The 24799-nt window shown below is 36.7% G+C and overlaps 3 protein-coding genes across 5 annotated transcripts; all 3 read left to right on the top strand.

Annotated features, from left to right (window-relative positions):
• The first annotated feature begins 4761 nt into the window (after window positions 1–4761).
• On the top strand, window positions 4762–7958 carry LOC106903731 (heat shock 70 kDa protein 12A-like). The gene is made up of 4 exons (XM_088002642.1): window positions 4762–5062; window positions 5545–5772; window positions 5847–6018; window positions 6158–7958. The coding sequence occupies exons 1-4, from the start codon at window positions 4781–4783 to the stop codon at window positions 7294–7296; spliced, it is 1821 nt and encodes a 606-aa protein (XP_087858768.1). The 5' UTR covers window positions 4762–4780; the 3' UTR covers window positions 7297–7958.
• Window positions 7959–11042: 3084 nt separating this feature from the next.
• LOC106903729 (uncharacterized) lies at window positions 11043–17807 on the top strand. Of its 3 annotated transcripts, XM_088002808.1 has the most exons (12): window positions 11044–11245; window positions 13040–13087; window positions 13273–13320; window positions 13439–13459; window positions 15351–15398; window positions 15554–15601; window positions 15908–15994; window positions 16178–16225; window positions 16308–16479; window positions 16904–17005; window positions 17097–17174; window positions 17284–17807. In XM_088002808.1, exons 1-12 carry the CDS (start codon window positions 11193–11195, stop codon window positions 17482–17484), a joined length of 954 nt encoding a protein of 317 aa, XP_087858934.1. In that variant the 5' UTR covers window positions 11044–11192; the 3' UTR covers window positions 17485–17807. The 3 variants fall into 3 exon arrangements, with proteins under 3 accessions (XP_087858938.1, XP_087858934.1, XP_087858941.1); XM_088002812.1 differs by lacking the exon at window positions 13273–13320 and having other exon boundaries at window positions 11043–11245; XM_088002815.1 differs by lacking the exon at window positions 15908–15994.
• Window positions 17808–20779: 2972 nt separating this feature from the next.
• On the top strand, window positions 20780–23990 carry LOC148160926 (heat shock 70 kDa protein 12A-like). Its single transcript, XM_088002645.1, has 4 exons — window positions 20780–21103; window positions 21449–21673; window positions 21746–21917; window positions 22094–23990. The coding sequence occupies exons 1-4, from the start codon at window positions 20822–20824 to the stop codon at window positions 23203–23205; spliced, it is 1791 nt and encodes a 596-aa protein (XP_087858771.1). The 5' UTR covers window positions 20780–20821; the 3' UTR covers window positions 23206–23990.
• Window positions 23991–24799: the final 809 nt, after the last annotated feature.

The following is a 24799-nucleotide window of genomic DNA, read 5'->3' as shown; positions in this document are numbered from 1 at the left end:
TAATGATCGTGATTCATAAATCTCTACTCGGCTTGGCTCCAGCATCCTTAAACTTTCTTTTACATAGGTCTGTTAATTCCCATTCTTTACGTTTTAACAATATTTTTCTTTTACATGTTCCACTTTTCTGAACTGAAAAAGGGAAGCAAGCTTTTAGTGTGATGGCTCCTACAGCCTGGAAACAGCTCCAGTCTGAAATAAAGATGTCAAAGCTGGTTTCACTGGACTTATTTCGAGCGATTCTTAAAAACAGACGAGATTCTATTAAACAGTGTCACTGTTTTTAAATTCTTTTCTACTGTTTTACACTTCTGCATATGCATTAATTAATTTTATTTTGTAACCAGGTTGCTGTGTGTTGCAGACTTCTACCCAGGTCCCTCTTGAAAATAAGATAAGATGTGTATCTCAACGGGGTTTACCTGATAAAATAAAATAAATAAAATAAAAAAATAAAATAATAATATTTGTCAAATATTGGTCAACAATTTTTAATATTTGTCGACAAACAAGGAGCAAAGAAGAGACACCTCTCCTTTACCATATAGGTGACTTAAAATAATGTTTTCTAATGGAGACAAAGAGGGTAGATAAAGATTATTGTGTTGCTTTGATAAAATAAAACTCTGAACTTGAAGATAGTTATAGAAATATTTTGTAGGAATATCATGTTTGTTTTTAATTTCTTCAAGTTACATAAATATCTTCCCTGAAAAAAGATCAGACACTTTAGTTATATTCTTAGCAGTTTAAATCCTGCTCTACATGGATGAACATTACATCGGATAGTTGTTGCATTTCTCCCAAATAATCAAGTGTTTTTTGCCAGATCATCATTGTATTTTTCAGAAATGGGTATTTTGTTTGCTTAATTGACCTTTTCCTGCCTGATGAGTACATGTACAAGTCTATAGCAATAGAGATCCAGTGGGACACAATAGTAACCCATGCTGGGGGCTGTCTGGCAGTAAAGTAAAACATTGCTGCCCTGATCTGGGTTGAAATAACATAATAGGTTTGATAATTGTTAACACCCTCTGTCATATGGCTGATATAAGACAGACAGTTTCATTCTCGGGCGTTTACCATTTAAGTGAAGTTGGAAAAAGTTATATTTAGCTCCTTAAAGAAGAAGGGGAGTGAGGAAATTGAAACTGATTGGAAAACATATAAGAATTTTGGCAATATTGTAATTTTTATAATATTGATGTGACCAATTAAGGAGATGAGTAGCATCTTTAACTATTAAACTTTTAAAGCTAACATACTTAGACACTTCTGATCTGGAATAGATTATTCATCTCTGATGCTACGTTGCATCACTATAAATCGGAATCTGAAAAGTTGTTGGCATTATTATCCCAGCTGATGGATCCTTGTAAGCCACACAAAAAGGCAGGTGCTCTAGGACAAAAAAGTGAAAGAAAACAGAAGGTTAAAATAATAACAAATATTGTAAATGTGATAGGAGTTTATTTCTAATGCATTCCAGATGCAAACATATTTTTAAATCTCTCATTGCTGAGGTTTCAATTCAGATAAAGATTTCACAAATCACAAACTAGGTTTGAAATATTCTGCCATTAGCGTAGATTAGAATAATCTACTCCAGATTTGAAGTGTCGATGTATGTTCGTTTTTAAAGCAGAACAAATTATTTCTTAACATTTATATGTTAAATATAATTTCCATGATTAGTTACTTATTTACAGTCATATGTCAAGTCATATGTTAAGTATAATTTACATGATTATTATTATTCACCGAATTTAACTTGATTGTACACAATTCCAAAAGGTGACGTGAAAAATAATTAAATTCAAAGCTTTCTGTATGATTTATTTTGGAGAGAGGAAGTCTTTTATTTTGAAGAATGCTTAACAGGATCTAGTTTTGTCTTTTGCCACTATCGAGCCTTCTGTTGATTTCGGTTGCTTGGTTACGAACAGCCGTAGTTCAGCAAGTGTACTGTTAAAACAAATCTGAACAGAAACTGTTCAGCAAATACGTCTGAGCCTCCGTTATAATCTCCCTTTAGCCATTTCCCGAATCAGAAGCTACAATCGGAAGCCAACTTGAGCTTCGATCCAGACAGTCAGGAACGCCGCTACAGCTAGAGGACCGGACTGACGTTTCCTTCTGTGCAGTCCCGTTCTGTTTAGGATCCTGCTCAGAGTACGCATGCTATTAATGGTTTTAACCACAGTGCAAAGCAGCATCCGTATCTCTACATGTTGTAGACCAAACATGAAAGGAAACCTGACCAATTCATGTTAGCCACTGCACTAGCCTAGCATAATACCGCCACTTCCTGGACCTAAAATTATCATGTTTTAACAAGATAAATATCACGTTTTAACGAGATAACTATCACGTTTTAACGAGATACGTATCACGTTTTAACGAGATAACTATCACGTTTTAACGACATACGTATCACGTTTTAACGACATACGTATCACGTTTTAACGAGATAACTATCACGTTTTAACGACATACGTATCACGTTTTAACGACATACGTATCACGTTTTAACGAGATACGTATCACGTTTTAACGACATACGTATCACGTTTTAACGACATACGTATCACGTTTTAACGAGATACGTATCACGTTTTAACGACATACGCATCACGTTTTAACGACATACGTATCACGTTTTAACGACATACGTATCACGTTTTAACGAGATACTATCACGTTTTAACGACATACGTATCACGTTATAACGTGATAGCGCTCGAAATTTTTTTTTTCCTGCGTGATAGCAATGCGCTTCCGTACAATTCTTTGAAAAGATAATGAAAGTGTTTGATCAAAGTTTAGAAATGGGGAAACAACTAAAGTTGAACTTCCTTTTATTCACAGCACAGCTTCTTTTGCAGTAAAGCTGTAGGTGTGGAGGTAGAACATTTCCTAATGAACACATCAAATACCAACAAGTCGAAACTATTTCAGAAATAATTGTCTGAAGTAACCAGAAAGAATAAGTGCAGGAAGTGGTGATCACTGAGGGGAGGCAGGTGAGGTAATTAGAAAAAAGTAATTTAAATATCATCGGAGTCAAACATGCGTCCCAAGTCCCAGTTTTCCACGCAGCCGTCATGGGTTCGAGTCGTAGCCCTTTGACCTTTGCCTTGTGTCTTCCCTCTTCTCACAACCCACTTTCCTGCTAATTCACTGTCAAACAAAGGCCACTGGGGCCAAAATGAATCTTTTAAGAAAAGCACTAATTTTATGGGCTATAGGATCAAACAGACATCTGATGAACAAGATTAACTAAAGAACATTCCAATCCAAATATACTTTGTCTATTTTAATGCAGGTTTTGTTAATAGTAATTCACTATATGTAAGATGCTTAATTTTTAATTTTGGTATGTTTACAGGAATGTTTAGTAGTTTAATTCAGCGGGTTTGAGTGGATGAACACTTTTCTTAAACTGGTCAAATGTGGATGAGATTTTATAGAAACAAATATCTCCTCTATTTTTAACCAATGTATCTAATAGTCACACACTGGTTACAATGTCTGAGTCTTTAAATGACAGTAAAGATTTGGAGTTAAAATTTAGTTTTCAACTGTATTTATTCTTTCATATTTATTCAGTCAAATCCAATGAAACTTGTACCTGCTGGGTAATCAATGAGAAAAAAACATTACTTAATAGAAACTAAAAGAGCTGTCAGCTGGAATTTAGTTAGGAATTTTTTCCACTTCAGTTCCCTGGAAGCGACTCGGATGTCACTGAAACATGAGGATATGTGTGGCAAACTCTTTCTCTTTCATTACAAACTATCTCCTTTAACTGAAATACAAATATCTGTTTCATGATAAGAGACTGATCAATGTTCTGAGATATTAATGCTATTAATGGTTATTAGTTACTAGAGTTTTTTAAAATGAATGTTGTGTGCTGTTAATGGCTAAGAGTTGATATTTAGAAACTAAAGAAAGATTCTTCTACAAAGTAGTTTTACATGAACAATCTTCTTGTAATTTTGTTATGAATTTTATGGAAAATTAATAAACAAAGCCCAAATGATCCAGTTCAGATGGATCTTGAGCCTGCTCTTTAAAACAACAATAATATTTTCTGTGGCCCTCAGGTTCTGTGGCAGACCATCACACAAACGGAGCCATAATACTGGAATGAAGCCTGACCATAAGTTGGTGTTCTGACTCTTTCAACTGTTTATAATCTGGGGCCAGAGGGCCTCAAGGTTCTCAAGGGTTTGTAAGGTAACAGCAGCTCTGCAAGTTAAGATGGTGGGAGATCACTGAGACATTTAAAAATCACAAAGAATCTTAAATCAATCCTGAGGTGAACTGGGAGATAATGCAATGAGTTTAAAACAGGTGTGAGTTAAGCCTGCATGATTTTATCCCAGATTTTTTTCTGATATTACACCTGATTCTCGGTCACAGGAAGTCTTTGTCAGTGCGCAGTAGTCAGTTGGGCGACAGAGTCGTCACAAAAACCTGTTGGTGTGAGACGGGATGAACACCAGAGTCTCCCAATGTAAGAGTGGAGCAGACCCAACCTGACCCCCAGGCTGGGTCCTGGTGTTACTGACATGTAAAGAAATGTAAATAATAAATTATAGTTCACTTATTCTAGATAGAAACAAAGTGTTAAACTTTCCCAGTTTACTGACGTAGACAAGAAATAGGACGGGGCTTACAGAGATATGAACTGTAAAAATGCTGCAGCGACTTCCTCCTACTGGCATTTCTTCTGCTTTCCTTGCAGCAACAAGCCAGACCAGTTCAAGCAATGGAAAACCCATTCATAATAGCTATAGACTTTGGAACTTCATACAGCGGGTATGTCTTCAATATCACACCCAGTCATGAAGAGCCAGATCCCCAATTAAAGATGTGGGGAAAGGAAGTTGGACTCCAAACTCCAAAGACTCCAACCTGCATCTTGTTTGATGAATCTGAAGAATTTGTGGCTTTTGGTTACGAAGCCACAGAATCATACAACAACATGGGAGGGGAAGATGCAAAGAGACACTATTTCTTTCAAAATTTTAAGATGGCTCTCTATGGCAAAGTAAGTAAAATTCTTCACCATCAAATGAGATGTTGAAGTAATGCCTTTATTTCATACATTGTTTTCAACAGGTGCTTCATTTTATTCAGACATTTACACAATAGGGGTGCAGGTTTTAATGTTATCTTTTTAATCTTTTTCAAAACCTCTTTTTCTCACTGTTTATTCTGTCACATGCTGTTTGCATTTTAATTATGTAAAGCACTTTGAAATTCCTTGCTGCTGAAATGTGCTATACAAATAAAATTTGATTGATTGATTGATTGAATAATAGTTATTAAAAGGTTTTAGTTGCACTTCTGTCATTGCTCTTTGGCCCAACATGTGAAATTGATTTGAACTGAGGACATGTATTAAAAAAAGAAAAAAATATTTCAGTAACTTCATAGAGATCTGTTCACCCGGTTATTCTCCAGGTTTGAGACATTTTTATATTTTTGATTAAATTACCCTGTATCTGTTAACTCTGTGTTCAATTTTAGGAGGAACTTACAAGGGATATGAAGATCCAAGCAGCCAATGGGAAGGAGATGGCGGCCCTGAAGGTTTTTACAGAGGCTTTGAGGTTTCTGAAGGAAGATGCTTTGAAAACCATTAACTCAAATACAGCAGGAATGGTGTTCTTGGCCTCTGACTTCACCTGGGTCCTGACTGTTCCTGCCATCTGGGATCAGTCAGCAAAACAGTTCATGAGAGAAGCTGCAATGCAGGTGACAGCAGGTTTTTAGAACTACAATTTCCTCACAAACATTCAAGTGTTAGATTATTATCTTTCCCACTCCAGGCAGGTATTGTGGAAGAAGGATCTGAGGACAGACTGGTGATTGCACTGGAACCAGAAGCTGCTTCAATCTGGTGTAAGAAGCTTCCAGCTGAGGGTTTCATCTCAGAGAAACACAACGGCACTCCTCTGGATCAGTGTCAAGGATCTCAGTACATTGTTGTTGACTGTGGAGGTACTTTGTATAATTCTGATCCAGTTTGACATGATGTAGAACAAACTCAATAAAACAATGAATTCTTCATCATACACTTCAGAATGTATGACCTGATAAATCAAGGTGTGAACATAGTCTATAATTCTTTATTTTTCAGGAGGAACCATTGACATCACTGTTCATGAGGTCCTGGAAAGAGGAGTCCTAAAGGAGCTGCACAAGGCCTCTGGAAACAATCTGGGAGGACAAACTGTGGACAGAAAGTTCAAAGAGTTTCTCAGAGAGATATTCTCTGATGGAGTCTGGGATGAATATGAGGAAAATTATCCCAGTGAGGTTCAGAAGTTGTTGTATGATTTTACTCTTCTCAAACAGTCAGGTGAAGATGTTCAGTTCACCTGTTCATTTAATCTGGGAACACTGGCTCAGAAAAAGAAAAATTTAGAGAAGTTCTTTGAGTCAGTGGAAGGTGCGTCCTGGAACAATGGATCAATAAAGATTTCCAAAGAAAAAATGAAAAGTTTCTTTGAGGAGAGTCTCCAGGGCATTGCTGAGAATCTTAGGGAAATCCTTAAAAGAAAATACAGTATCGAGTACATATTGTTAGTTGGGGGGTTTGCTAATAGCCAGATTCTGCATCAGTACATTATTGATCAGTTTGGTGATACCTGTAGGATTCTGTGTCCTTTCAGAGCTCAGGAAGCAATCATGAGAGGAGCTGTTGAGTTTGGAAGAAACCCATTCTGGGTCGCATCTCGAAAAAGCCCCTACACATATGGGGTGGCCCTCTGTGAGCCCTTTGATGAGCTCAAACATAAACCAGAAAAGAAATTCATGGTTGGCGAGGAGGAGTGGTGCTGTGATAGGTTTGTGAAATTGGTGCAGGCAGGTGAAGACGTCTGGTGGGATGAGATTAGAAAACTCATCCTTCAACCATTAGACGAAGATCAGACACAGATGGTGATGAGATTTTATCGCACAGAAAGGATCTTTCCTAAGTATGTTGATGACTTGGGAGTTGAGGAAGTCGGTTCATTTGATGTTGCAATGCCTGACATTAGTGGAGGTAGAGAACGAAAGGTGAGGTTAGAAATCAGGTTCGGCTCCACGGAGATAACGGCTACAGCCATAGACGTGACTTCTGGTTCAAAGGGGTCAATCAAGTTTGACTTTATTAGGACAGAAGATCCCGGGCCCAATGACCCAAGGACAGATGATCCAGGGAGTGTTGAGCCTTCTTTATATTACACTCCAGATGAAAAACACTACCAGAATGAGATTAATGTAGAAGAATAAGAGTAATCACTTTTTTGTGATAAAACTGTGATGCAGGACTTTTTATTGTCATTATTTTCTTAGTAAGAGGTTTTGTATGAAATATTTTTATATCTACTTTTGTTTGAGGACTTTTAAAGTCCTTTAAGTCCTTAAACTGATGTTTATCATTTTATGTTATCACTACATAAAGAAACTCTGCAGATCCTCCTAAGACTCATAAAAGAAAGTCAACCCTAATCACATTTTATAATGCTTGAATTGTGTTTCAGGTGATCAGTGTGTTAATATTGTATAAAGCAGCAGTTCTACTGATGAATGTTAAATTTTACCTTTTAAAATGAATTAAGTCTTTTGCAGAACATCAAGTTTGTGCTTTTTGTTTTCTTGTACCTCAGCTACATTGCAGCGCATCACATAGAGATGTTAAAGCTACAAACCAGCAGATGAAAACACAAATTAAATTAATAGATATTTGATGTGTATGATTTTGGTGATGGCGTTCATCAAAATGTAACTTTCAATTTTTGACTGCATAGTGTTTTTTTCATAACCATATTTTTGGGTTTTTATGATGTAAATCACTTTGAACTGCCTTGCTGCTGACTTGTGCAATACAAATAAATGATTGATTGATTGATTCCCTTACAGGCACTTAGTGAAATTAATGTTAATAAATGAAATCTCAAACAACCACATTTCTTTAGCTTAAATATCTTTTTTTATAATATTGATCTAAATGGGTTTCATCATTTTATTTATTTTTCAATTTAAGTTTATTTATGTGTAAACCAATGCCAGGGGGCAAATCTTCCTTATGTCTCCAATGATTATAAAATGTCTTTGATCATCAAAGGATGAAAATTGTCATATGTTCTAAATCAATGATACACACACATTTTTGTTATTTTTTGGAAAGCAATGGAAACCTGCACTTCAATGGACAGCTTCAGTTTGCCACGCTGGTCCATTCAGTTAATCAAGATAAATGTTAAATTTTGTTTGAAAACGTCCTGATTAGAAAAGCAGTTTACCATTTAAAGTAAATGTTCTTAGTTGAACTTTATCATCTGCTTTTAGAAGATAATCTACAATAATCTTCAAGGAACACATTTGTACAGCTCTACTTATGCAAATTTACTAAGTAAATTTACACTTATGTACATTTATGAGGGTATTTGCTCCCCTTATTAAAAATGAGCATAAAAAATTAGCAAAAGCATTTGTGAAATTAATGTATCTGTTATCACAGTAATATAATTTTTATCTTCTAAGCTTAAATATGATTTTATGACTACATCCTTGATGTGAAAAAATAAACTTTCTGATTTGCCCCTCTGCGGATACAGAACAGCTGGAAATGCTAGCCATCAGTTGTCACTGATAGTGATAGAGGAAAGGTACCAGAGAACAAAAGATGTGAAGGCGGCGATAATGAGCAACACGAAGCCACAGTCTGCAACCAGTGACTCAACCAATCACTACTGGAGGTGTGAGGTACAGGAAGCCCACCATGTCTCAAAACATTGTCCTCATTTTATGTTAAGTAAAATGTTACCAGCAAAAATATTTCCAATAGCACAGTATATGACAAAAACAGAAAATATTATTTGGTATATTTCCTTCATACAATTGTATGAAATGTAAATCACAGGGCAACAACCATGCAAATATGCGCGCACACGCCCACACATAGCCCCCCCCCCTCCCACACACACACACACACACACACACACACACCCCCCACACACACACACACACACACACACACACACACACACACACACACACACACACACATTTGCATGGCTATCTTTGTGTAGACTTTCCATTAACTTCCATTAATTTCTAAAGCCTAAACCTTATCCTTAACCTAACCTAACCAAACCTCAATTCACGTCTTAGTCCTAAATCTAATCTGTGACTCAGAAACAGCCTTTCCCCTTGTGGGGCCCAGGCTTCGGTCCCCATAAGGAGCAGTGGGTCCCCACAATGTCGTATGTGTCAGGAAAATGGTCCCTAAGAAGTATTACAAACAAACACACACACACACACACGCACACACACACACATACACTTAATGAGAATTAACCTAAAAGTTAATTTGTCTTGAGGCTTTCTGCAGCCCCATTGCTTTTCCAATAGTTAAATGAAAATGTCTGGAACGAGGTAATAGATCAGTAAATTAACTGGAAGCTAATTCTTTTCTCACAGTGTGGCCTGAAAAGGAAAGCAGAGTGAATGAATCATCACATCAAAAGGTATGACTGACATAGTCACCGTGCATTTTCATTTTCTTATTTTCCATCTCCCAACAAGTTTCTTTCTTCTTTGTCATAGTGCCCAAACACAAAATAAAAAAGAAAAAACAATGATTAGGCAAAGCTTTCTGGTAAATTCTCATTAAAAAAAGCACATAAGATGATGAAGATTTTTTTTAAAGTGCCGCTCACGGTGGCAGTATGTTGAAGCAGCTGTTAGATCTGATTTTTGCTCTTTGTGAACTTCTGTTTTTCAGATCTTTTTTGGTTGGGACACTATATTAGAGGACAATAATTTGATCTGTTTCTAGATGCTGTGGAAAGTTATTTGCTTTTTTATTTTATCTTTTAAGGTGGATTAGCAGTGCTGGCCAACAAATGCTGGAGTTGTCCAGGACATGATACTATGAAACATGGCTCTCAACATGGATATAGAGCTCTTAGCATGTCATGACAGCACTAAAACTATGATACCACAACAGTCTTCAGTCAGAGGCCCCTTCAGTTTTGTTTCAAGACTGATACTGGGAATCCTTCTCCAACTCTTCGAAGATAATATCATGATTTGAGATACAACAATGTTTAATTTCCTCATGGGATTAATAGTTTGTCCAAACTCCCCTAGTGGGGAACAATATCATTTCTATTCTAATTGTTTCTGTTTTAATGTTATGGAGCTTTCGAGTGAATTGAGGTTCACTGCCTCCAAATCTGAGGCCATGAGCCGGGAAAGGGTAGAGTGCCTTCTCCGGGTCAGGGGGGTCGTCCTGAATCAAGTGGAGGAGTTTAAGTATCTGGGGATCTTGTTCATGAATGAAGGAAGAAAGGAACGGGAGATCGACAGGCGGATCGGTGCAGTGTCTGCAGTGAAGTGGATGCTGTACCGGTCCGTCAAGGTGAAGATAGAGCTGAGACAAAAAGCGAAGCTCTCGATTTACCGGTCGATCTACGTTCCCACCATCATCTATGGTCATGAACTTTGGGTCATGGCCGAAAGAACGAGATCACGGATACAAGCGGCCAAAATGGGTTTTCTCTGCAGGGTGGCTGGGCTCTCCCTTAGAGATAGAAGCCCGGTCATCTGGAGGGGACTCAGAGTAGAGCCGCTGCTCCTCCACGTCGAGAGGAGCCAGTTGAGGCTCAGGCATCTGGTCAGGATGCCTCCTGGACGCCTCCCTGGTGAGGTGTTCCGGGCACGTCCCACCGGGAGGAGGCCCCGGGGAAGACCCAGGCCTGGGAATGCCTTGGGGTCCCCCGGAGGAGCTGGAAGAAGTGGCTGGGGAGAGGGAAGTCTGGGCCTCCCTTCTGAAGCTGCTGCCCCCACGATAAGAGGAAGAAAATGGATGGATGGATGACTTGTCCAACCAGACTTCATCAGCTGTTCACACGTCACTTCATCTGACACAGTTCCCTACACAGGTGTCTCATGTCTCCCCCTGCTGAGCAGAAAATGTATAGCACCATCATCCTATCAGGATATCAAGCATTAAATAACTCACTGGGGTTTGTGACATGAGTCACTAGTTGTTGAAACAGGTCTAGTTGGTCTGAGTAGCACTAAGAAATCACAGAGCCAGTGAGTGGTTAGTCAGAAAGCGTCTGTTTTATGCTTCCTGATCGTAGATCTTTCTGTTGTCAACAGGATTAAAAGTCAATATGCCTGAAACAAAAAAGAAGAATAATGGTAAAGCTAAGAAGCCCATATCGAGGTAAGAGGAACCAAACTTCAGTTTATGAAAATCAAACTTAGAAGTAAAGAATGTTAAATTGAGAACCAAAGCCACGTATTAATGAAATGCTGGAGAAAAGAACAATTCTCATCAAATGTAAAATTAGGAACCGTCTACAGAACATCTGTCTGCTAAAAGGAGTTGTTGCACCAACAGGCTCCTCTCCCGCCGCTGGAGAACAAAGCAATTTAAGATATTTTGTTCCTTCTGCTATGAGATATACTAACACCTCAGTCTGAACATTTGCACGTTTATTTTGTTTAGTACCATCACTGGTAACTTTCCTTAATCTTTTATGAACCTATTTAATCCTTTATGTAGCTATGTATAAATGTGTATAATAATAATAATACTAGTAAAAAAAGTTGGTCAGTCTTTACACAAATATAACAAATATATTACACAAAACTCCACTGTGTGTCTTGTAAGTTATAATGTCCAATGTATACATTCTGAATACAATAGGAAGAAATGATGCATCAGTGATTTCTACAGATTCAGTTTTCTCATGTCGGTGTAACAAATGCATAAACACTGGGAGGCGTGTATTAACATTTACCATTTACTTCTCAACCTCATTGTTTAAATGCAGCAATGATTTAAACTATACAATTTAATATTTAATCTTTGTGTCTTTCTATAAACTTTACAGCAGACTAATTTGATAATATGCTACTATATGAAATATCTGGATGAATCTTAACTTAGTTAATACACTAAACAACAGCTTAACAGATGTTTATTGTCAGGCATACAAACAATCCAGATAGCAAAATACATCTTGGGTAATTCTAATTGAAATCAATAGTTTGCTATTAATTACATTATCAATAAAATCAAAAACCTTTGGTTTAATTGGAGCACCAATTCCAGTATCTGTGGCATCAAAAGTCAAACTCAGTCTCTCAGTAAGGAATGAATTCAGACCGTTGGCAGAAGAAACTCTGCACAAAACAAGGGATGATCACTGACATGCTGATTTGTCATAAAACTCAGCTCAATCATGTGTTTGGCAAACATTAAGCTACAAAAAGGAAACATGGTTTTAGGCCTTGTCTGAGCACAAAGTGGATATGCATTTATTAATAAAACAACAAAGAAATAAAGGTACAGAAGGTTACAGGCAGGGAACATGAGGAGGAAATAAATGATTGAAGGGTTGAATTCAATTTTTCCAAAACCAAAGAATCTGTAACACGTTGCAGACTGAAACCAACACAGCAATAACACAATTCAAAAATATCACAGCATACAACCAGCAAAACATTAAGCAAGCATGTAACCGAAAGGTAATTGGCAATAGCCTTATTGTAAACACCTAAATCAGCCCAGATAATGGAACTGTCTCACTCTGAGACGACTGTCAGTCCGGTCAAAGCCATGCCCAAAAACCCAAAAATTGACGGAGAAGGAAAAAAACAACCCATTCCTTTCAGGAAACAGATGTAAGTGCTGTAATCTCAGCAGGGAGGAGGTTCTCAACAGAACCTCTGGTACTTTGAGTTGGAAAAAAGAGGAAAGTTCCCGTCTCCTATAGGAATGGTGAGGTTGCCACAGCAACCTGATCACTGTGAATTTCTCCAAGAACTGATCCATATTTTCATTTACAATTTTATTATCAATGGAAAATATTAAGTATTTTCTCATAAACTCACTTTTAAACAAAAGGAAGGTGAACTGAGCTCAGTCAAAGTCAGGTAGGATACATTTAGAGCATTTCCCACTGTAGTCCACCTGACATTAAACTTACTGCATGTTTCGATTCTCATGCAGGTCGACTGAGAGGGAGACGTGGTACAAAGGGAAGCTTGATGAGGCAGAGTAAGTATTTCATCGGATGTCTGTAAACCTTATTCTCACTAACAGTTTTAGTTCCAAATAGTTCTTCACTAGACTCACTGCAAAGCAGCTAATGAATTTTTTACACATTAATTAATACATATTAGTTGATTTTTTTTTGTATATTGTGGTATAACAAATGGGAAACAATGCTCACTTTCTCACAGAGCTGCTCTGAAACAAAAGGATAATGAGCTGAACTCAATCAAACAGAGGTAGTAAACGTAATACGATGCAGAAATGTGAACAAGCGTGTTTATAATTCTCTGTCTCACAAGGTTTCTCTGTTTTCTTTTTGTCTGCATGTTTCTGTGAACTTCTGGTTTCAAACAGATTGACTGGAATGGAAAAAAAGTAAGTACATAAGCTCTTTTCACAGGCATAAAATCACAAAGTGCTGTACAATAAACATCAACATGAAATTATACAACAAATAAAACAAGTTTAAAAAGAACAGTAAAATCATGACAGAAAAACCTGGGAAAATAAAAGTGTTTTCAGTTGAAAACCTCCATAGAGTCAGCAAAACGAAGCTAAACCTCTTCATTCCTTCATTCTTCACAGGTTTCTATTGTGGTAATTAACCCTCCTGTGGTCTTAAGAGATGGGATCATTTAGACCCCGAGAGTTTTTGACACCGTGAGCGGTTCAGCGGCGTCAAACTGACCCCATCTGTGTTTTTATGAGGTTATTTTTGTGTAATTTCAGAAACTGACAGACTGAACAAAAAACCTGTGTCTCCTGGCTGTGACATTTGTTGCACATCTCTTAAGCGTTTAGCAAAGACCACTGGACAGTTAAATTACACTCATAAAATGCACAAAATAGCTTTGAGAGCATTGGATTGTTCTCTTTCTTTAAATGCTGAAACATAAACGAATAGGAGATTTGACTACATATCATTGGGAATAGTAGCACATTATTTCTGAAGATGCTTTTCTGTGTTCATGGGTTTGTTTGGTACAATATAAAATATTGTTAACGGGGGCCACGGATGGATTGTAAAGGTGAAAATAACCACTGAATAATGTGAATCTTCCTTTAATGAAGATAACCAAACAGGAGTACAGCTCATGTGCTCTAACGCCGATGCAGACGAACTTTACACGTTCACACCAGAGTCAGCAAGCATCCAGAACTAAAACAAAAACATTCCCCCCAGAACACACAACCGCTGCATAAAGAGTTCTGTTAACGAAGTAAATGCACAGTAACGCACTTAAACTCAGATCAGTCAGTATGGGAAATAATGCAGAGATAAGCAGATGCATTCAAGACTACAATATCATTCCAGTTTGACTTGTTGAGAAAAGTCGGTGGGTCTTTCAGTGGCTTATTAATGGTATCCAGATTTACAGTTGTGTTGATATTTTTTAGGGATAAATTATTGGTGTTTTCTTCTCAATGTCTGTTTGGCATGTGCTTTTTGTCTAAGGATTTTAAATCTACCATCTGTTTTATAGAGAACTGGTGTTTGGATCTGGTGGTTGGAGAAAGGGTCTGTTCCACTTTCAGCTGTTTAATTCTGAGTTTGCATCTGAAAGCTACCAATATTTACATGGTGATTCATTTTGTTTTTTCTGTAGTCTCCTTAAATGTCTGTCAGTTTTACATTGTTATTTTGGTGGACCACCAAAAAAAAAAAAACAAAACAGGTATCATCAGTGGTGGTACATGTTTTTCCGCCACTCGAACCTTTTGTGTTTCTTCCAGAGTTGTGAAGTAATCACACCACTACCAACTTACATTGAGTAATTGGTTTAGTTTTGTAAAGACTGCAGATTTGTGATTTTACAAATATTTCTACGCACAATGTGTCATAAACCAGTGAAGATCCCAAATGCAGGTAGGCAGATTTAGGAGCAAATCATCACCTTTTTCATGCCCCAATAACAATTAAAATCTGCCTGTATCAACCTCACCTTCAAAAATAAGATGTTTTTGTAAGAATGTTAATTAAAAAATGATCTCTCAAATTATTCACACACTTCTCAGTAACTGGTAGAAAAACTGTCTTTCGTGTCTCCATCTGTTCTAAACCTGCCACACTTTGACTCCTCCAGGACTTTCTCTTCAGATCAATATAAGGACCAATTTGGTTTATTTTAGTTTGCTGTGTTTTCTATAGCTTTCTTGCTTTCCTTCCAGTGAATATTAATATTTTGAAATCAGACTAACGTTTTACTCAGCTTTTCTTATGTTTCTTAAAAGTTTAAACATTATCTTCTGATGTTTATAATTACAGTGTTGCTGAGGTTGAGACATTTTACAAACAGAAATTGGATGAAATGAGGTGTGTATATGTTTGATGTTAGTTTTATATGTTTTATTATTTTTGTAATCAGTGTTTCCATTTATTGATCACTTTCATAGATCAGAAATGTTTATTTCAGAAAATATTGTTTTTCTGTTCCAATAATAACTTTGCATTATTCATTTTTCTAACAGTGCTGCTCTAAAACGAAAAGATAAAGAATTGAAATCATTTAAAGACAGGTAAAAAAAAATAAAGGTTATTTCAGCTAATCGTTCAGTTAAATGTTGATTATTGATTTATTTCATTTCATTTTCCTTTAACTCATATCAGCTCATTCCCTCACTTTGTTTATGGATTAAATTTCTTCAGTAAATAATTTAATTGGATATTCCTGCCTGTTACATTTTACATGAATTTTAATTTAAATAATTAATCTGTACAGCATTTTTGTTCATCAGTAAAAGTTTTGCTGGGTCCTGCAACATTTATGTTTTAGCGTTTGCAGCCTTAGTAGAACGATTGAATCTGATTTAGTCTTAAAACAGACTGGCAGCCCAGCTTGCTGCTTCAAGAGAAAAAACAACATCCTTCACGATGGAGGCATCCCTTAAAGAGCAGCTTCATGAGGCCAGGTTAGCTTTCTTTCCTGTAATCATAAGCTTACTGGTGTTTCACTGCATGTTGATCAATTATTTATTTGACAATTAGTTGCATTGCTGATGTATGCTGTGATGTATGCAAAGAATACTTTTTCTCTCTTTCTTTCTTTCTTTCTTTATTTCTTTCTTTCTTTCTTTCTTTCTTTCTCTTTGCAGAGTTGCTCAGAAACAAAAAGATAGAGATCTAAAGTCGATGAAGGACAGGTACTGAACCTCCTGATAACTAAAACATGGTTTCCTGGTTATAAATTATTCTGCTAACTAATCACTGAGTGTTTTTATTCAGATTGGCATCCATGACATTTAAATCTGGAAACACTGAGAGCATGAACAACCCGGTCAGTAAAACCAGATTGATTGAGATGTACGACAAAATGAAACTGCAGCAGTGGCCAAAGGTCAAAGATCAGCTGCAGTCCAGAAGCGTCCAATCAAAGGTTGTTCAAGGTTTGATTCAGGTACAGTAAACTGCTGCCTGGGTTTCAGTAAGTAGTTTACATGCTTTTTTTAATGTGTACTTGAACTGGAAATACTCAATAAGATTAAGAGAAAGGCCGGCCGCCCCCCAGGGACCCAGAATGGTTTTAAGACGCTTTAATGTCTGATTACAGACAGAGAAAGTGTGACCGCACCTGTTCAGAAAGGTGTATGAAATGTTGAAGTTAATGTCCCTAAAAGGAATATACAGTAGTCTGCCCCAGTGACTATTTTACTCATGGTTTTGCTTTTGCCGATGTGTCCAAGTGCTTTCTGGGTAAAACAAACAACAGACACGTTTTGTCCCCCCACCCCCTCTAACCCTATCCCTAACCTAAATCCTGAGTATTCATTTTAATTTATTAGGCTGTGATCCAGTTTTACTGTCTTACATTTAAACTGCAGGAAACCTTTAGGACTGCAGCAGGTGAAGCAAACAAAAAGAAGCAGCAGATTGAAGAGGCATTTGGACTCAATGAAGGCAGCAGTGGACTGAGTCCACAGAAGGTACTGGACCTGGACAGTTATCTTCCCTGAAATAATCTGCTTCTCTCTGGAAGCAGACTTTTGCTGCATCAGTGTGGCTCCTGTGTTGCAGGTTAAAGAGTACAGACAGCTAACAGTTCAGAACCTGCAGATGGCGCTGTTCCACACCAACAAAGAAGAACTTCTGAAGGTACTGCATGTGGGATAGATGTTAGAGCACTGAAACCCAAACAGGACAGAACTTCATTTGGAGATAAAACTGAACTATTAACAGGTAACACTGAATATTTTCTCCACAGTCTGGTTTTCCTGAACTTGGAGGTCAGTTCTCAGAGGAAGTGATGGAGAATCTGAGACCTCTGACCTCTGAATGCTACTGGCTGAGCTGCTTGATGGCGTTAAACAATCCTCCTCTCCAGCCGGACTGGAAGAACCTCGTTCCTTCGATGGATCCTTGGGACATTTTCCCTCGAAACATCACATCTGCTTCTGTTATGTAGAGGAAAAGTAGTTTTGCAGGACAGTATAATTGGTTTGGGTGTGATGGTAATTCCTCCTTTTTTCTGGTTTAATTTCAGTGGTGTTAAAAATCATGAAGCTGTTCCATGCTTGTTTTCAGTTTGCTTCACCAGTTTATTGAGAGCTAATCAGAGGGACAGACAGGGAGGCTGAACTCTATACAGTTTCAACCGTTTATTAAGGCCAAATTTCTGCATGAAGATACTTTGAACTGGTCTGATGTTATGTTATAATTGTTGTGTTTTCAGTAGCTGTAGGAGGAAAATGATCACAATTACCAGAAATAAAGGCTTGAAAATATCAATCCATGTGTAAATTATGTCATTCACTTAGTGAACTGAGTTCCAGAAAATAATCCCTTTTTCAAGAATAATTTATTCAATATAACTACAAAACATTTTAGAAATTCTTCTTTAAGATATAAAACATTTATCAAGAAGTATAAAGCAGCTGGTTTGATACAGTTTAGACATTTTGAGTCTCACTGGATCTGAATATGTCTGGTTACTTGAACTGTAGCCCAACATTTACACTATAGAGGTAGAACTGCTGAATATCATCAACGTAAACATGTATGTGTCTGTTGATTCAGTTATTCAGTAAAAACATAGTTGGACTTAAATCTGTGCTTATGTTTTGAAATATTGATGTTTGATTAAAATAAAACTAATTAAGGTCAATTTATCACCAAGCTGCTAATTACATGTACAAAATGGTCAAACTACTTATTTTTACTGTCTGAATGGTAAAATGTCTGTCAGCTTAAGCTGCACATTTGCAATATTTTTGAAAATATGCAGGACAAGCCAGATTAAAATTCAATTCAAAGTTTAATGATTGATTGACTTAATAACTGACAGAAATGGTTTTGGACTGAGAAGAGAGCCGATACAGGCTGCAGGGCTAATCGTGCCATTATGCCACTATAATCACATAAGTAAAATATATTATTGATTAAGTTAAGGCACTAACCAAACATGCAAACAGAAATCAAACTACTTAAAGGCAATTCTGAAAGATAAATGTTTTTTATTATTATGAAAAACATTAAGAAATAATCTTGCTACTGTCTTACTAAATAATAATGTCTGACTCTTTAACCTTCACAGCCACTCAGCTGCAGACTGTTTTAAAAAACAAAAACGCTCAGAGGGGCTAAAAACACAGTTTTTCTGTGATAGCAACACAAAGAAATTTAGATTTATAATGTAGATAAATAAATTATCTTCATGAGATCTTCTGTCCTTCTTAAGACGTAGAGAAACTCATCTGTGGATTTATCTTTAATTGCATTGTTTATTGCAACAGTGTCTCATTCTCTATTTAGTGTGATAATAAATGAGTTTCACTATGAAGCTCCTGGAGCCTCTTCCTTGAAAGGTAAAAATGTTGCATATAGAGCTGGGATAATTTAAGTATTTGATGTTCCAGATATTCTAATTTTTATCTGGTGTTGGTCAGGACTTTGGCAGCAGCCTTTTAGATGCGCTGCAGCTGCCTGACATGGATACCTTTACAGATGGTTTTGGAATAATTTAACCCAATAAATCAGTTTTTCTGATCTTCAAAATGTAGATCTGAGTCCAAAAATACATCCAGACCTCAAAAATGCTCTGTGGTCTTTAGCCCCATTGAGAGTAGATGAAGATTAATATTGATCCTGACATTTTACAACCAAAAATTGTTAAAAAAAAAAAAAAAAAACAACAACAACAACAACAATAACAAAAATATATAACAGCAAACAAACCAACTCATCTTCCTGTCAGTCAGTGCTTCTCACAGAACTGGTTCTTAGTGGAAATTTCTGATGTGCAACTGACTGATTAAATTTCACTTTGAACAGTTTTACTTTGAACGGAGAAAACAATGAGGAAGCAGTTACTGTTAAACCAGTTTTAAAGTCAAAAGTTGTTGATCCTCAAAGCTTCCAAATGAGTGTTCGTTACATTTAATTGAATAAAGTGGCAGGTTGAGCCTTCTTGTCACACCACCAGTGGCTGAATATGATTTCCTAATCATTTAAAAATGTAACAATTTGAAATTGTACTTCCATGTTAAATTCACTCTATTGTGTGTTAAGCATGTTTATTAGCCAGTAGTGTTCAATCTATGGTTCTGCTCAGTTCATGATCAATTCAAAGTGTGGGCTGGTAAAAATATTACTTCAGAATAGAAATAGTATTTCAGATCTGTTTGCTTTATGTTCAAATCAACACAAACCAAAAGCTGTGGAAACATCCTGCTGCTCTCAGCTTAAAATGAGACATGCTATGTCTCATGGGGGACAAATAATAAAATGCTGGTGCTAAATGACAATGATAATCACATTGTTCATCTGATTGTGCAGTTCTTAAATAAAAGCATTTGATTATTTAGACAATTGTAGCATCGGAACAAAAAAGTCAACAAAACATCAAAAGGGCATAAAATCATTGAATCAAAACATAAAAACTTTTAGCAAGCATTTTACTATCCTATATTTACAATGAATTGTGTACAAATAATCTCAAAGGGCTTTTGGGAATAATGTTCTTGGTATTTGCAAAAAACATTATGAAACACCTGAACAAACTGGAAACAAAACCAGTGATTCAGTTTTTCTCTGAATTAAGAGTTGATAACCAGGAAAGATGAACCAAAGAGAAACTGAAAGCTATCAAAATTCCTATAACACCCACCTCTTAAGAACTTGCTTTTCTGTTTAATGTTTTTAAATTTTCAGTTTAAAACTATATTTTTATTACGAAACCAAAGAGTAAGTTAATTGCTCTGGAAATCCTCTCATCACTTCAGGGAACAGATTTTTCTTTAACATTAAAACTAATAACAGATTTTTGTTTTTTGGTTTGATTTTTAACAATATACAACAAGTTTATGTAAGTTATTGGTATCCATGCACTTTGTTCTGAGTATAAAATACTGCATGTAACATGTATAATTACAGCATGCCACTTCTTTGTGCAATGGCTTTCTGAGTTTTAGTTCTAACTTTACCACCACAGAAATATGGAAGAAATCAAGGAGTCTACAGGATTTCAACATCACGGTTATTTCTGCAAACATGTAAGTTTGTTCTTTCCAATCTAGTTATTGAGCATGTCTAAAAATGACATGTGCCTTGAAACCATTTAATTGTACACATTATTATTTTGTTGTTTTGATAATGAAATAATAAAAATGAACATCTCTGTTTAAATGGATGTGACGTACAAGCAGGAGGTGTGGTTTATAGAGAGATGAATAAAAGCAGTCTGACTGCTGCTTACCAGTCCAGTGGCATTTTCTCCTTACCTTGACTGGCTGTTTCTTTCTGCAATGGGCGACTCGTTTGTCATAGCAATTGACTTTGGCACTGCATTTAGTGGGTATGCCTTTAATATCACACCCAGAGAGGAAAAAAGTGAACCACACCTGCCAAGGTGGGGAAAGGAGTATGGATTTGACTCCCCAAAGACTCCAACCTGCATTTTGTTTAATGAAGATGAAACATGTCTGAGTTTTGGCTATGAAGCCAAAATGAAATACAAGGAAATGAGCAGAGAAGAAGCAAAGAAGCATTATCTCTTTGAAGACTTCAAGATGGCCCTCTATAGCAAAGTAAGTATGAACAATAATTTTATACCTATAAATGCTGCATATGCATTGTATAAATGTACAATGATGTCCACACATTAAATTGGGGGAAATTAGGTTGTTCTTCAGCTAAGAGTTCACTTAAAATCACAGCAGATAATCTCTAGTAAATTGGGTGATAAAACATTTGAACATCAAAGGGAGACCCAAAGATCTGGAAAACATTAGAGGGACATACACATGTAAATGAGTGAATTATATAACTATTTCTTGTTAAACATGTTGCTTGACATAATGGAGGATGAATATTAAGAGTACAGTATCTGTATCTGTTTGTATCTAACATCTAAATAATACTTTAATCTACAGAAACTCAGCAGTAATCTGGAGATTAAAGCTGCCAATGGAAAGTCTATGAAAGCATTGAACGTTTTCTCAGAGTCCCTGAGATTTCTTAAAGAAGATGCACTGAGAACAATCAGCAGAAACACAGAAGGGAAAATCTTCTTTCCCTCTGACTTCACCTGGGTCCTGACTGTTCCTGCCATCTGGGATCTTTCAGCTAAACAGTTCATGAGAGAAGCTGCAATGCAGGTAACATTGGGTTTTACAGAGACCAATAAAGCTCTGAAATATTCAGAAGGATGAGAGTTTTTCTTTTTGTAGGCAGATATTATAACAGAAGGAGATGAGGGAAAACTGGTGATTGCACTGGAACCAGAAGCTGCTTCAATCTGGTGTAAGAAGCTTCCATCTGAGGGTTTCATCTCTGAGAAGCACAATGAAGAGTCACTGGATCAGTCTGCAGGGACGCAGTACATCGTTGTTGACTGTGGAGGTAATGAGTCTGTGATTCTGATGAAATGTTATTGATTCATTCACAAAGATCATTACACAGGAGAATATATGAGAGGTAGTTGTTGATATTGGTTGTGAACTAAACTTGAATACTGTAAATGTGATTCGTTGGATTATTAAACCATTCTTCTCTATTACTCCCTCTGTTTATTTAAGGAGGAACCATTGACATCACTGTCCATGAAGTCCTGGGTGGAGGAGCCCTGAGGGAGCGACACAAAGTCTCTGGAAATGATCTGGGAGGACAAAGTGTGGACAGAAAATTTAAGCAGTTTCTCAGAGGGATATTCCCTGAAGGAGTCTGGGATGAATTTGAACAAAACTCTCCTAGTGCAGCTCAGAGAATGATGTATGAGTTTAGCTATCTAAAACAGTCTGAAAAAGATGTTCAGATCAGCTGCTCATTCACACTGGGATCATTAGTTAAAGACAAATCAGACACAGGAAACATTAAGTCCGAACTTGGTGCTTCCTGGGATGGTGACTTCATCAAAATCTCAAGAGACAAAATGAGATCTTTCTATGATGAAAGTCTGCAGGGCATCACTGAGAATCTCATGGAAATCTTTACCAGTGGTCTCAACATCAAGTACATTCTGTTAGTGGGTGGGTACGCTCAGAGTAAAGTTCTGCAGCAGCACATTACTGACCAGTTTGGACATCAGTGTAAAGTTCTGTGTCCTTTCAGAGCTCAGGAGGCGATTCTGAGAGGAGCTGTAGAGTTTGGTAGAAACCCAAACATTGTGGCTTCTCGGAAAAGTTCCTATACTTATGGATTTGCTGTTTGTGAAAAGTTTGATGAGAGCAAACATAAGAAAGAAAAGAAATTTACAGCCAAAGGTGTGGAATGGAGTCGAGATATTTTTAGGAAACTGGTGGAAGAAGGTGAAGATCTTGGTTCACAGGATACCAGAGAGTTTCTTTGTTCTCCAGCAAGAGCAGACCAGGTAGAGATGAGACTGAGATTCTTCCGCTCATTAAGAAAAGATCCAGTGTATGTAGATGACTGGGGAGTGGAAGTGGTTGGTTCATTCATTGTAGACATGACTGGAGGCGGTAAAGTCAAACTGGAAATTGACTTTGGCTCCACAGAGATAACAGCTACAGGGACAAACCTGATTAGTGGGAACAAACAAACAGTAAAAATTGACTTCATGACTACAGACAGAGAATGTGTCATTGATGGTTATGAAGAAGATGATGATGATGTCAGTGTTGGAACAGAGCAATCAGGTCCTATAGAGGGCGCTGAACATCCTGAGGCATAATAGGTGCTCCGACATTTTCTTTGTCCACAATAATTCAGTATGTGACAGAGGCATCTTCAAGACATGGATGTTAAACTTGGGGTTTTCAGAAAATGATTTAAAAAAATCAACTTGTGTCTTAAAGTGTAAAAATTCTATCATCACTAAGAGAGTGCTGTGATGGCATTCCCATTTTAAGCCCTTTCTGGTTAAATTAAACATATAATTACTGTGCAATCTTGTAAAATATCTTGTAGTTTTTTTTCACCATTACTATGAGACCATCTAGCATAGCATCACATTAAAATTGGCATGATCTAAATTTTGTAGATTTGCATTGTAGATCATGCAAATCTACATACAAGTTTATGGTTAATACATTTATGGTTCATGAATTTATGAACCATAAATTATGAACCATAATTTATGGTTAATGAATTCCAATCATGAATAATGGAGATTAGCTGTGAGTCTTTAAAAAGTATATTTTTATATTATGTTGTAGCTGGTGTACTCATATAAGTTCTGCTATAAATTAGTCAAAATTAGAATATATGGGTTAGATATAATTTTTCTACATTACTCCTGCTGGTGGGGATTTCTCTGAGTCTATTTCAACTGTACTTTGTCAATACAATCACTTAAAATTTTAAAAGTAACTACTGAGAACAAATACAAAAATTAAAAGGCAATTTTTGCTTAGTTTGTATTTTTACTGTAATACTCACATAAATGTCACATAAATAATATTTGGAAAAGGTTGTAAAGGTGATGTTGAATTTCAATAAAAAAATAAATTAAATCTCTGTTGGTCTTCCTTTTTTTTCTCGGGCTTACAAAACCTCAGTTACCATTTCTTAAAAAAATATGGCACTGGCATTACTTTTTTTTGGTATATTCTTAACACCATGTTTGTTCAGGAAAAATATCCTAATTTCAGGGTCCAGAAGAAGAGGGTTTTATTTAAACATATTTAATTTAATTCTTTAGCATCTTTATTTCAGCATGGTGGCTCTTTACCTGCGCAGGTGGACGGCACATAATGGTGGATTTAAATACAACTTGAAAACAATATAATTCTAACCAAACTGCTAACAGATTAACCCCTCAATCATATTCATAAACTTTATTGCAGTGTTACAGATAAAAACCCAAATGTCCCTCTGATTGTTACACATTATTCCACTATGATAACTTGTATTTAGAAATGGAAGCTTTAAATGTAAGTTCAAGCTGAAAAGACTCCAATCGGCTCGCCGGCCCTTCAGCTTTTCAGCTGCAGTTCGACCCACCTCCTCCCCATCTCTACCCTCATCCCAACGAGCACCTCCGTGTTCCCTCCTTCCTAGGCTCTTCTCCACCAACAGTGTCCGGACCCGGGAGAAAAAACTACCCTGAGCTCTGGCCTGAGCCGATCATCAAATCGCTTGATGATGCAGGATGTTTATTTCTATCCTGGACATAATCATCTTTTTTACTACCCTATCTTCACAATGTGTTTTGTACACATAATATTGAATGACTTTTGGGAATAATGTTCTATATGTTTCCATGAAAATATGAGGAAGTTAATTACTAAAGGCACATGAGAAAGCCCCTGAACAAACTGAAAGCA

Source organism: Poecilia mexicana, unplaced genomic scaffold (assembly GCF_051168715.1).
Source record: "Poecilia mexicana isolate PSO_F unplaced genomic scaffold, ASM5116871v1 scaffold_2, whole genome shotgun sequence".
NCBI lineage: Eukaryota > Metazoa > Chordata > Actinopteri > Cyprinodontiformes > Poeciliidae > Poecilia > Poecilia mexicana.
The sequence above is the reverse complement of the archived record's forward strand: the minus strand, read 5'-3'. Positions and strand labels throughout refer to the sequence as shown.

Coding starts and splice junctions, on each gene's coding strand:
- LOC148160926 (XM_088002645.1), top strand. CDS start 20,822: ATGGGCGACTCGTTTGTCATAGCAATTGACTTTGGCACTGCATTTAGT. Junction 21,674..21,745: donor TGAGAGAAGCTGCAATGCAG/GTAACATTGGGT, acceptor TTCTTTTTGTAG/GCAGATATTATAACAGAAGG. Junction 21,918..22,093: donor CATCGTTGTTGACTGTGGAG/GTAATGAGTCTG, acceptor TGTTTATTTAAG/GAGGAACCATTGACATCACT.
- LOC106903729 (XM_088002808.1), top strand. CDS start 11,193: ATGCCTGAAACAAAAAAGAAGAATAATGGTAAAGCTAAGAAGCCCATA. Junction 13,088..13,272: donor GGGAAGCTTGATGAGGCAGA/GTAAGTATTTCA, acceptor ACTTTCTCACAG/AGCTGCTCTGAAACAAAAGG. Junction 13,321..13,438: donor CTGAACTCAATCAAACAGAG/GTAGTAAACGTA, acceptor GGTTTCAAACAG/ATTGACTGGAATGGAAAAAA.
- LOC106903731 (XM_088002642.1), top strand. CDS start 4,781: ATGGAAAACCCATTCATAATAGCTATAGACTTTGGAACTTCATACAGC. Junction 5,773..5,846: donor TGAGAGAAGCTGCAATGCAG/GTGACAGCAGGT, acceptor TTCCCACTCCAG/GCAGGTATTGTGGAAGAAGG. Junction 6,019..6,157: donor CATTGTTGTTGACTGTGGAG/GTACTTTGTATA, acceptor TTTATTTTTCAG/GAGGAACCATTGACATCACT.